The sequence below is a fragment of the Festucalex cinctus genome, chromosome 16, assembly GCF_051991245.1.
Source record: "Festucalex cinctus isolate MCC-2025b chromosome 16, RoL_Fcin_1.0, whole genome shotgun sequence".
NCBI classification, from domain to species: Eukaryota; Metazoa; Chordata; class Actinopteri; order Syngnathiformes; family Syngnathidae; genus Festucalex; species Festucalex cinctus.
The window spans coordinates 15,466,502-15,478,686 of record NC_135426.1 but is presented as its reverse complement, the minus strand read 5'-3'; the positions used below and the strand labels follow the sequence as shown (position 1 = coordinate 15,478,686).

At 42.2% G+C, this 12,185-nt stretch overlaps 2 protein-coding genes across 4 annotated transcripts in view; both read right to left on the bottom strand.

Annotated features, from left to right (window-relative positions):
- Positions 1 to 12,185, bottom strand: part of tada2b (transcriptional adaptor 2B) — a 52,460-nt gene that overhangs the window by 3,019 nt on the left and 37,256 nt on the right. For both annotated transcript variants that reach the window (XM_077499085.1, XM_077499086.1), the window contains one exon: positions 5,774 to 5,841. The gene's annotated coding sequence lies outside the window, so the exon portion shown is untranslated. The remainder of the gene's footprint in view (positions 1 to 5,773; positions 5,842 to 12,185) is intronic.
- The window catches only part of sorcs2 (sortilin-related VPS10 domain containing receptor 2), a 75,916-nt gene that overhangs the window by 34,938 nt on the left and 28,793 nt on the right, over positions 1 to 12,185 (bottom strand). For both annotated transcript variants that reach the window (XM_077499084.1, XM_077499083.1), the window contains exon 2: positions 5,774 to 5,841. In XM_077499084.1, coding sequence (XP_077355210.1) covers positions 5,774 to 5,841 — 68 coding nt within the window. The remainder of the gene's footprint in view (positions 1 to 5,773; positions 5,842 to 12,185) is intronic.

Sequence of the window (12,185 nt, the reverse complement as noted above, 5' to 3'; positions counted from 1 at the left end):
CTGCCAAGGCTGTCCTGCCAAGTCTGTCCTGCCAAGTCTGTCCACGTCCTGCCAAGTCTGTCCACGTCATGCCAAGTCTGTCCTGCCAAGTCTATCCACGTCATGCCAAGTTTGTCCACGTCATGCCCCTTCCTGTCCACATTCAGTCCAGTCATGGCAAACAGTCCGCTCACATCCCATCCGGTCTTTTACTTGGTTCCAGTAAATAAAGTTATTCTCATTCCTGTTTATCTCCCAGCCGTATTTCTCCGCCTTTGGGTCCATCCACCACATCCATGCTCCACGTATCATGACAAAGACGTGGCTTGCGGCCAATCGCCGGGTTTTGTTAAAGCTGTTCTTTATCGGTGATGTAGAAGCTCCGCCATCAGCATGGATGCATGAAGGGCAGATGAGCAAGTCACTACATAAGAATGCCGGGTGACTATACTTGAGTCACATGACTTGACTCAAGGCCTATTTTAGGACTTAATGAAATGACTTGACTTAATGACTTCAATTGACTTTTATTTGGTATTCTTGAAACTCAACTTGAACTAGGGCTTGAAAAATGGGTTCATACGTTGATTCATTTGTAAAACAGGTAGTTTTGTAGAATTATTAGAGATAGCTGACTCAAGTACCGAAACAAAGTGTAAAGTAGCTAATGCATGAAATTGCATTGTGGCTTAAAAAAAAAAAAAAAAAAAAAAAAAAAGACTGCTTAACCGAAGTCATGACTTGGCGCAACTTGATTTTTGTCACAGTAACTTGTGACTTGCTTTGGAAATTCAAGGTTAAGACAAGACTAATTTCTAAATTGCACATATTGGTAGCCTAATAGCATAATTGGCAAAGCCATTTTTAACATACTGTCACAAATCAATATAGAGTCAGACTACAGACTTGCTTTTATTGCCAATGCAATCTCAATTTTTGGTTAAAGGCGTTTTCCCTCCCATTCTTGCTGAGTACACAATTGGGCTGGAGCTAATTTCCAGAATGAGAGTATGCGCGTGCCAATCCATTACAGCAATTTCACCTGTGCACTGCAAAAAGCAGCGCCTGTCAGCTACCTCTTATGCCCACACGTGTCTGTGGGTCAAAGGTGAGCCTTCACGAGAACGTACCCGCAGGGATTGTCGCACCGAAAAGCAATTTGAAGACTCATCAGGAAAAACTGACTGCTCCTTGTCTGACTGACACAATGGTTGAACACAACCGCAATCACTTCATTCCTATTTTTTAGAAAATTTTAATTAAATCTGTGCGGTATAAAAGAGACAGTCATTCATTGTGCTGATATTACATTTGAAGGTCCCTCCTCTTTATTGATGGGCATGGTGAATGACTCCTTTCACAACAAGCAAGAGTTTGGCAGATAGTAGGCAATTTTTCAAAAGTGAGGCTTCAAGGTGTTTAACGCCACTGCCACTTGAAGTTTACTGTTAAACTAAACATAAAAAACAAAGAGAATCACATTTCAAACTATCACACAACTTTGTCTTGCGCAGGAGCATACTTTGGACACTGGCGCAAATGGAAATGCAAATTAGGCTTGGCCGGGTCACCCGCAGATGCAATCAAGATCGCTGCTGATCTAGTTCAAGCATTCCCATCAATAAGCCCATAAACTAATTAGCTTTGCAGCTTTATTTAGGCCTAGTGAGCAGTGCGTATGTGTGTGTCCTCTGTCAGGGACAAGCACATATTTATTCTATATGCACGGTTAGAATTTACCCATTTGTAATGAGGAAAATAGCGCAAAAAAAAGCCTCTGCATATTTGCACAAATGTAGGACGCCTCCATTTGCTACAGCACGTGTGAATTGATTCCGACTGAATCCACATGGAACCTATGACACTACGACGGTAACGCAACATTCTCCATTGAAGCCGACATGCCAACTCAGTTCCGAAATGACCTCCAGTCTCGCCGTGTGGCCGGCACACTCGCACCGCCATTAACCCGCCTCCTGGCTCTGCTGACTGTATGCAAATAAGCCAATTAACTGCCGGCGCCGCGGAAAAACACAGCGGTGACCACCTGCGAGTGTCAGATCCGAGTGAGGAAGATGTTGACGATTCCCACGGGAGGCAATAGATGCACATGGAAGAGTAACAAACACATGCAAATATAATGGCCATTTATACATTGAAAAATTCATCTTAGATTAAATTAGAAAGCAAAATGGGCTTTTGGATTTTCCTTTTAAAATTGAATAAGAATTGTCGCCATGATCGATGCAATAAATAAAAAGATGAGTTGACTAAGCACCCTAATAAGTGTAAATGAATCTGCGAGCAAACATATCTTCATGGCTGATCATTTTCCATTTTGAACAAAACAGGCTAACTCAAATGTATCTAACCTATTTCCACGTTATCATAAAGGTATCAATCTTTAGGTGAGAAAATGCTGCATGGCTTCCGCAGAGCGAAGAAGAGGCGGAGTTTAACAACCGTTCTCAGACAATTGAGCCTTCAAGAGGGTAAAGAGATTTGCTCTCGTTAATTTTAAGACTTAAAATTAGTTCACGCGTAAAAATACTACATGACATGGAATTGACCAATAGTTTCCATTTGTGAAAAAATATACTGACCATATTTGGACATATGAGGTTTCCTTCCCACGGTGACAATAATCCTTATTTCATTACTTTTTATTGTTGTCGTTTTTTATGTCGAGTGTACTGTAATTTGCACGTGACACGGTGCTTTAATTAATCATCTAAAACCAATCCATGGGGATAATATGGTTGGGAAATTAGCTTGAGCTCAATCTGCAAGAAAGCACAATCCGACACGCACTCATGCAATTGTTTTAGTGGACACATGAGAAGAGAGATAAAGAGATGAAGATCAGGTTGAACGTTTATTCATGTGATCAGCTTTTTGGCCGCCGACTTGTTCCCTCAACTCACTTTAAGACCAGCAGCAGTTTGGCAAATAGTGAACAACTTTTCAAAAAAAGAGCCTTCAAGCTATTAAATGACATTGCCAGTTGAAATTTACTGGCAAACAAAATACGAGAATTAGACCTTGTGTATTTAAAACAATGACATACAACAGTCTGTTTAGCTTACTGCTAACAAACGCAATATTATTGCATTTACTGAGTCAGTTGTGAACAGGTAGCCAAACTGCACACACCAGAAGGACCAGCTCAACGTCCATTGAATTGAAATCAAAGGAGGCAAAAACATGTTTCCAATATGTTTTAGTAAGAGTAAAGTGTGCTGTTTGGCCTCTGTTGCAAACTGGCTGTGGAACGCACCCACTGTGATGAATTCACAGTGTTTGCTTCTACTTACTCTGAGTCACAGCTCTTAATTCAATCAAAGGCTTGAACTGGTTACCCCACAATCTTCATTTTCCATCTTTCAAGATATTTTGGACAATTCTAGATTATGGACTATGCTAAAAGCCAGTGTGGCTTTGCACAGTCGGGGGCGTGAAGCTTCTATCTGAAAGCATCGGGCAAAGAGGATTACCGCAAATCCTCGCTGATGTTTCTTTTTCGGCAGCCTAAAGAGGACGCAAATTGGAGCCAAGTGTCCCAAAACGGCCATGGTAGTATAATGCAGGCAGACCCTCATTGGCCGCTTTTTTTTCCTTTTCATGAAAAGCCTCTTGTTGCCGAGGTGAGAGATGATTAGGGGCTTGCATTAAGCTTGATGTGTGCTGTATTAAGGTCCATTGGTGGAAAACCAAACACTGATGGATCAATTTGAAGAAGATGATATTTCACATGCAATGTGTCGCTTATGAAGATTCATGTTTTATGTCAGTTTAGTCAAGGGGGGGCGAGGTGGGGGCTGTGTTTTATTTCAAGCTGTTGCCAGGAAATGAGACAAGAGTGATGCAGCAGCCACGAGCAGATGAAGTGCCGAGTTAACAGGAAAAGGTTGAGTGCTGTTATGGGATGTAATAACGGGATGAATTATGATAATATCTCCCGTATAAAACACAAGATATTCTTTTATATTGACTGTAACATTGAAGAAGGGTGACTGTCGCACTTCACTTTGTACTTTATTACCCTGCCAACGATGTGTGTCCAATAATATGTATATATATATATATATATATATATATATATATATATATATATATATAATGCACACACATAGTTGACCTTTATATCTTTATTTCGCATTGAGTGTGTCTTGTACAAGCACTCTAAGTTCTTTGACAGACAAGTTGTGAATTTTACACCCCCCAAACACCAGCTCTTGAACATTAAGCAGTGACACCTTCAGCTTTGTCCCAGCCTTGAACCCACTCCCACCACCCAAACGCATCAGTGCACTTAGTGTGTAACAAGTGCCACCAGTGTGTAATACATACACGGTGCATCCTGGTAACTTATAATAAAACAGTCCAGTGAACACCAGTTAATTTGTTGTGAATTGCCTTACCTGGATAAATAAGGGTTAAATTCAACAAATAAATAGCCAATTACAAACCACTTTGGTTGGGTATACCATTTACTTGCGCTTTTTCTCCATTTGTGGCAGGGCAAGGTCCGTAAACACAAACTGAACATAAACTGGGCTTTTGGCTTTAATGTTGACTATCCTTATGATTTATTTTTATTTTTGTTCTGGAGAAGGGGTGCAGCATCTCAAAGTCACAGTGACATCAAAAGTGAAAAATGTACTTAAAGAAGAGTGAAGATGAACTGTGTAGCGAATGGTGTGCCCTGTGGCATATGGATTCTGTGTGTGTGCGCACACATGTGGGTGTCCAGGAGGACATTTTGATTAGCGGCTACGTACAGTATGTGTGTTTCATGTTTTATGAAGACTGAGCTCCGAGTTGCTTTCAACCTTCAGCCTCAGGCAACACTGAAATCGCACTACTGTTGCGAGTGTGCGCGCGCGCATGTGTGAGCGAGAAAGACATACATGCCCCGGGGGGGGGGGGTCAGCAGCCTGAAAAAGTGTGCCACTTTTTCGCACCCCCCCCCCCCCTTTTTTTGCATTCCCTTACTTTGTGCCAAGCTGAGGATTTGAAGCTTTCTAACATCATAGAGCCACATCCATCCACCCTTCCTCCTCCTCTTCCTCCACTAAAATCTTTTCACAGTAACTATCAACACGAAAGAGGAAAATATGAAAATATGCACATAATTCATCCATGACTTCCAGGGAGAATTGTATTTGTAGCTAATGGGAGGCCACATTTAAAACTCTCCAAAAGGGGGAACGGCATAAATTAAGTAGCTTCATCAGACACATGATTTGCTCTCTGGGAAATTAAAAAAAAACAAAAAAACAAAAAAAACTAACAATGTAATTTTAGCCAGTGTCAGTTATGAACCATGTCTGGTCTGTTTTCTCTTATGAAATTGAGGAGAATTAATTCTCCTCTAATGTACCTGCAAGGTCAGGCTCTGCATTGGCGCATCTGCGAGGGATTAGATGGAAGGGAGAATTAATATTCCATGAGAAAGTACGCACAAGATTCTCACTGTGAAGTGGTGCTGGTGGGATGCTTTTTTTTTTTTTTTTTTTTTTTTTTTTTTTTTTTTTTCCTGGAGCGACTCAAAGGCAAGAAAGGTGGATTTGGCAGCCTGACTCGACCCCCTTTCCACTCTGATACATTATCTGCCCAAACAGGTGCCATCATTGGCCTCCTGGTGCTTCGTCTCACCACCGAACAAACCGCATCGGGATGTTTTTCAGCGCTTATATGGTCCCTGTCGGCCGTTTACAAGATCCACAGTCGGCGGACAAAACATGAGGTTATCACATGACAGATGGGAAGGAGGTAAATGTTTTTGGCCTACCTCCACAGAGAGCTCTCCAGCACCTTGGTGGAGTCGGCGTGGTAGTACTTGGTCAGAATGAGAATGACCTACAAGAGGAGAGGGAACACAGAACATTAGTTGGCCAGCATTTGCATTTCAAACCTCACTCGAAAGCTTCTCCTTCTATGTGGGCTCAGCTATCAGTTTAACAAGATGCTTTTTTTTCCCAGATAAAACCTTGGTAAGAACCAGGTCAAAAGCGCAATTCACATTATTGGGGATGGGTCAAAGCTGTCATGGCTAATGGTCGGTAATAATGGGAATGGGAGACACGGGTTTGCCCATTATTGCAGGCCATTATTTCAGGTGTCAGAGTGTCACACAAAGAGCACAGCCATATACTTTCAATGTTTTAATATATAGTGAACTCCCGTTCATCTTTGGGGACCCGATCTAGAGTATTTGGAACACCTGCACTATTTCAGTGCCATTTCTAACAAAAAAAATGACAATACACAACACATAATCAAATCACTCTAATTCAATTAGTCACTCCACATGCAGACTGTCATCTTTACATGATCATTCTCTGACACCCACATCACTCACCAGGCCAGGCCTTTTAAACCTATACAAAAAGTCAGTTACAGTTACTACAGTGGAACGTGAGGATGGTACCTTCAACCCACATGCACATCTGACTGTTTTATAATTCTCAACTCAACTCAATTTTATTTATAAAATACTTTAAAACAACCACTTGCTGCATTCAAAGTACTGTGCATGGAGGAGAAACAAGTCATGCAATAAAGACAGGTAAAACAAAAATAAATACATTAATAAATATAAGTAGGTAAGTAAATAACAAAATAAATAATCAATTAATAACATAAGTACTAGGTAAGTGAATAAGTAAATAAATATCTTCTGTGGGGTGCCATCAAGGCCTTTATTTCCTCCAATCAGAACAAACGTGGTCTCAATGAGAACCTGTCCTTTTTGCTGAACAGGTCATAGACCTGACTGTCATCTGCATAGTAGTGATAGGAAAATCCATATTTTCTTAAGATGGAACTCAGTGGCAGCAAATACATTGAAAACAGCATGCACCCCAAAATAGAACCCTGTGGAACACCAAACGGCAATGGGGCAGTACAGGTCTCAGAGCACCCAAAGCAAAGTTCCGTCAGCCAATAATGCAAAATAAAGTTTTATTTGATGACTAGATTAACTGATGGAATAATTGGTAGAATACTCGACTTTCAATTCTATTCTATACACGTTTTAAAATAGGGAGTCACTTTTCAATCCGCCTTGTAGCAACTTTGTATTTTCATGAATAAGACATGACAGTCCACGGCACAACTCGACCCCCGTGTGTGTTGACCGGGTCAGACTGCTCCTTCAAAGAGCTCCTGTTTTTGACAGCGATGGGATTTGCACTGTCATGTTGTAAAGAGTGTTAGAGGGTCAGCTAGCACATCGCGCTCAGAGGTTTGACTGATAGGATATGTTGATGTAGAAGGCAGCAACGCAGGCTGGTTGTGTCCTATGCCTTTTCTGCATCAAATGCACAAGGGGTCCCTATTTATTGAAATGTGCTTTCAAATTTTCAAATCATACTTGGCTACGTTTCCACAACACAAACTAGCATCAAATTGCATCATAAGGCCATAAGACTGTATCAAATTCCATCTATTGTGTTTATGATTTAGTACAACTGGGCTGAAAGTACTAAATTCATTTCTGTGAAGGATAGCTCACAGTCTTTTGACAGAGATAATTAAGTTCTCGATTGTAAATGAGTAACCGCGACATCCTCCACTGTGGCTTTTTGTTAGTACGCCATGAGGGAGAATGAGTCCAGTGACTTTTATTGGCGAGGGAAGTCGACAGGACGGTCGAGACCTCGGAGTGACTCCATGCGCGATACACAAGAGGGCCCATTGAGAGTCAAGATCACGGCCAGGCAACGACAATATGTCGCCTGTCCCGGGGACATTTGACATCGCTTGCGCGCAATTGTGCATGGACCAGAACACAGAGGGAAGGAAATGCATGAAAGGATGTAAGTTGCTGCTGGGCTCTATGAGGAAGAATGCGGTCATTCATTTAAGAAGGAAAAAAAAAAAAACAGACCACACACACAAGCACCTAATCACAGTCTGGAATAAAAGCGGTCAAGACATTAACATTTCAAGCCATTATTCTATATATCCATACACAATTGCACCTTCATGCCACTCCCAGCTGAAATTTAATGTCAAACTGCACAAAAAGCAAAGAGAAATTTGCCTTATATGGATGTCTCCTAGCTTAATGCTAACAAACAAAGCAAAATGCCATAGATGGCTTAAAGAATAGTATTGTTATCATAGCAGCAGAGATTTGACTATCACACACACATTCAGATATATAACAATACTCAAAAGGCACATATTCTTTATCCTCTATGAAGAATGACTAATATTACTGCATCTTTCTAAACTCAGTTGCGACCATCTCCATATGTGCTTGTATGTCTGTATTGTATCATTATACTGCCCCCAGGTGGCCGAGAAGTGCACAAAAGAATGAGCCACACCATTTAATTCTTTACATTCTATTGAATTATGTCATTACAGTATGTTGTTGTTTTTTTTAAATGTATAAGTAAAGAAACTGGACACATTGCTTGTTCGTACGGATCCTTTCCTGATCTTCCCACTACCAATTCCCAACATTCCTTTGAGTAAAAGCACCAATGCACCAAAAATAAATCGCTCCATTCGTCCAAATATTGCCAATTACCTCCATTCAACGACCGGTCTAACGGCTGGGGACGCCATACAGTAAATCTGGCGCATGCTCTTTATTTGGGGCCGGCCGCTGACCCGCACGCTCGTTACCATTTTAACGCCGCTTTGAGATTGCCACCATTCATTAAAAGGGCTTGGGCAGAGAGGAGAGGAGGGCAATTACACGCACCTCTGCCTCTGCTTGCCTCAACAAACCCTCACCGAGGGTGGACAGTAGAGCAGCAGAACTGTTTGTTGGCCTTTATCTCTTTTTTTTTTTTAACGGTGCCTTCATATCTATCTCCATTCACTCATATAGCATCCAACAACAATATAGCTGTGTATGATCAGAACTATTTCCTGATACTAGTGCACACGCATGCTCTGCTTATTGCCTATAATTGTAGGGTGAATCCACATCTTCAGAGAGGCCAAAAGCATATCATCAACGCTCGAAAAAGTGCAGCCTCAAAAAGGGGGGGAAAAAAAAGTAAAGCATGCAAATGCATATATCGTTGTGTGGGAGTTGGGGGGGGGGGGGGGGGGGCACAAGGAACCCGTGGGGACGGACTCATCCGCTCTCCAACAACTAATTGGACCGACAAGACCGAGCCAACCGAGCTGCTTAGATGGGAGATAATCTACTGGTGCGAGTCGGAGGCCTTCGGGAGCGTCGAGGAGAGCGCGCGGGGAGGAGATATGGGATATGGCGGGAGATGGGAAGATAAAAACGAACCGAGAGCCGGGGAACAAAGAGACAAAGGAAGAGCTGGAAGCGGCGGCGGCGCGAGGCGGCGAGGGACGACGCGGAAACGAGAGCGGGAGGTTGGAGGTGCGAAGGCGTTAATGGGGACGGTAATCGATAGAGTGCAGGGGCTGAGCCTTCTGGCACTACCAACCCGTTTATTGATCCAAGCAGCTTACGGTGGACAAGTCTTCCAACACAACTTAATCCAGCTCCGAGTCATCAGTGCTGCTTTTCAAGGGAAAGAGGTTACCGTTAAGTTGCTATGCAGTCAGAAGATGGGGCTCACATCAGACCATCAGATCTTTGCAAAGGTTACAATGTGACGTTCATGCAACAACTTCATTGGATTAATCTATATTATGGTTGCTGAACAGAGTCAGCGCAAATTGAGCTTTTCTGGCGGCATGTTTCCAATGCGGGACCATCGCGAGATAAACTATACAGCCAGCTTCCAAATAGGCGGGACCAAGTAAAAAAGGTTGAATAACAATAAGTGCATTGGTTGTTTAGCGCTGTTGAACTGTCAACCAATATAGCATTTAGCATTAGCTAAAGTAATAACCTCTCGCAACCCCGTCAGCAAATAGGATTCGGCGCATTAACCCCCCTTTACACCTCACATAAATGTCATTGTATTGTGTATCTTGACTGTTAGGGCTCCACAATATATAAAAAAAAACATCGATTTCTCGATATTGGCCTATGCAATATGCATATTGCAAGACATGCAATAAGTTTGATATGGAATTTTATGCTTTTATCTGAATTTGACCAGTCAGACTGTCAGGTTTACCTTTGACATTTATTAAACATGCTTAAAAAGGAGAGAAGACACTCAGTTCAAAGCTCGCGACGGGAGAGGAGAGGAACTGACTGATACAATTCACTTCTACACTCTGGAAAAAAAATCCCCTCCTCACCATCTCTTTTTATTTGGTTTCCACGCCCCTATTTACAACCCTAATAATGCAAATGCGAAACATAGTTGGAAGACGGTGTACTTAACAAAAATGTGCACTGCCATCCAACAGTTGAACATTATCGAGAGGTAATTACAATTAATTAAGAATACATTGAGTTTGATTATTTTGCTGCATGAAAAACATGTAATTCTTTCATTAGATAATAAAAATGTAATTTCTTTTGGTATATGTTAAATATCGCAATAATATCGATATCGCTATATTCAGCAATTATATCGCATGGCGCATGTTTTTCCAAAATCGTGCAGCCCTACTAAGTGTGTTATTTTGTTCCGATCAGTTTATCAAACAATTCCTTCACAGATAAAGAATGTCGTCCTGGCTCAGGCTCCCTTCCCACGGTGGACACAGCTGGTGGACACAGCTGAACAGCTGTTGCCACGACATTATCATAATCCCTATTCCCTGCATTCGCCCCCACATTTTCTCATCATCAACCCTGGGCATTTTTTTTTTTTGACGTTGCTCGCTCATAAATAGTCAGCTGGCACGTTTCAAAATTTCACATTGACGACAAAAACAAACAGTCTTTTCTGCGACAATTGTGTCAACAGGAGTTGAAGATGACTTGGCTAAGTGGCACGGCATGTAATAAGTGTTGAATTAAAACACAGTGGGAATACTCTCGGGGTCTAACTTGGGCAAGTACATTTGAGGAGCTGTTCTAATTACCCAAAAGTGGATATATTATTTATCTGTGTTCATTATACATAGGAGCCATTCCCATCCTCAACAGCTAGGGTTCAAAAACAGTTCATCCTCGATATGGTTAGGTTAGTTATGACAAAGAACAACCTTGGTAAGGTTTGGTGTGGATTTAGATTATTGAGGACAATCTCCATTTGCACACTACCACCTCCTACAGGACTGGAGTGGAATAGAGTATTTTATCAAATAACAGATAACAGCAAATTTTGAGATACGATTGTGTTTGCGCAAGATGGCAGCAGATGAACGCAACCCCGTGCGAAACGTGTTGCGGGTAGTGTTAGGGTGTACACGGTCGTACCGTGCATGTGAACGTGTGACGACTAATAATGGCAAGCCGTTCTGGCAACGAGCTTGTTAATGGCACCATTGCGGTCAGTGCACAGAGATGTGCTCACGTCCAGTGAAAATGAACAGCGCCATTACTTCGCCAATGCAGAGTGTGCAGTGCCGAGAAAAGTGGGCGTGTAAAGACATTAGGCCGAAGCGAATGGAGCATCAACGCGCCTCATTTGCTTTTTGGCCGTAAAGCTTCATTACATCGAGCGAAAATGTTGTCTTTTAACAGGGAAGATTGCCAACAAATTAAAAGGCAAATATTTATTTTGGATGGAGATGAGTCACCTGTAAACCCGATATCTAAATCTTGAAATAGAAAAAAAATCTATTTAATTTTTAATAAAGAAGCATTCTGTGAATGTGCATAGTAAACTGGTGGGATTCAGTACTTCCAACAAGGTTAAGAACCACTGGTCGAGACAGTAATCATCAGATCATTTACACATTTTACATCATTTACACAAAGCATTCTTAAACCAAACTTTGCCCGCCTCAAATTTATAAGCGCCATACATGCTTCGCAACAAGTGTGCACTTTCCATCTGAGCACTCCGGTCCGTCACACTTCATTTCGCCCACGATGCGGTCTGACTGCAACACACCTGCCATCACACGCCTGCAAATCCATCCTGGGTATTTACCGGTTCTCCCTCGCCGCCGCTTCGGATCGCACCACCGGGGTTGGGGCCACCCAAGCTATAGAATGAGGTTAGAACAAAGTAAGGCCCAAACAAGCCAAGATCTTTTGAGAGACTGAGAGATGCAAATGTGCTCTGACACATGGCCGAGCAGGGCTGTCCATCAACCCTGCGGGGAAAATAAAGTGCGCCTCCTCACCAGTGATTGAATGGGCCTGCAGACCTTGCAGCCTTTGTTCGAGGCCCTCGTCTGTGAAC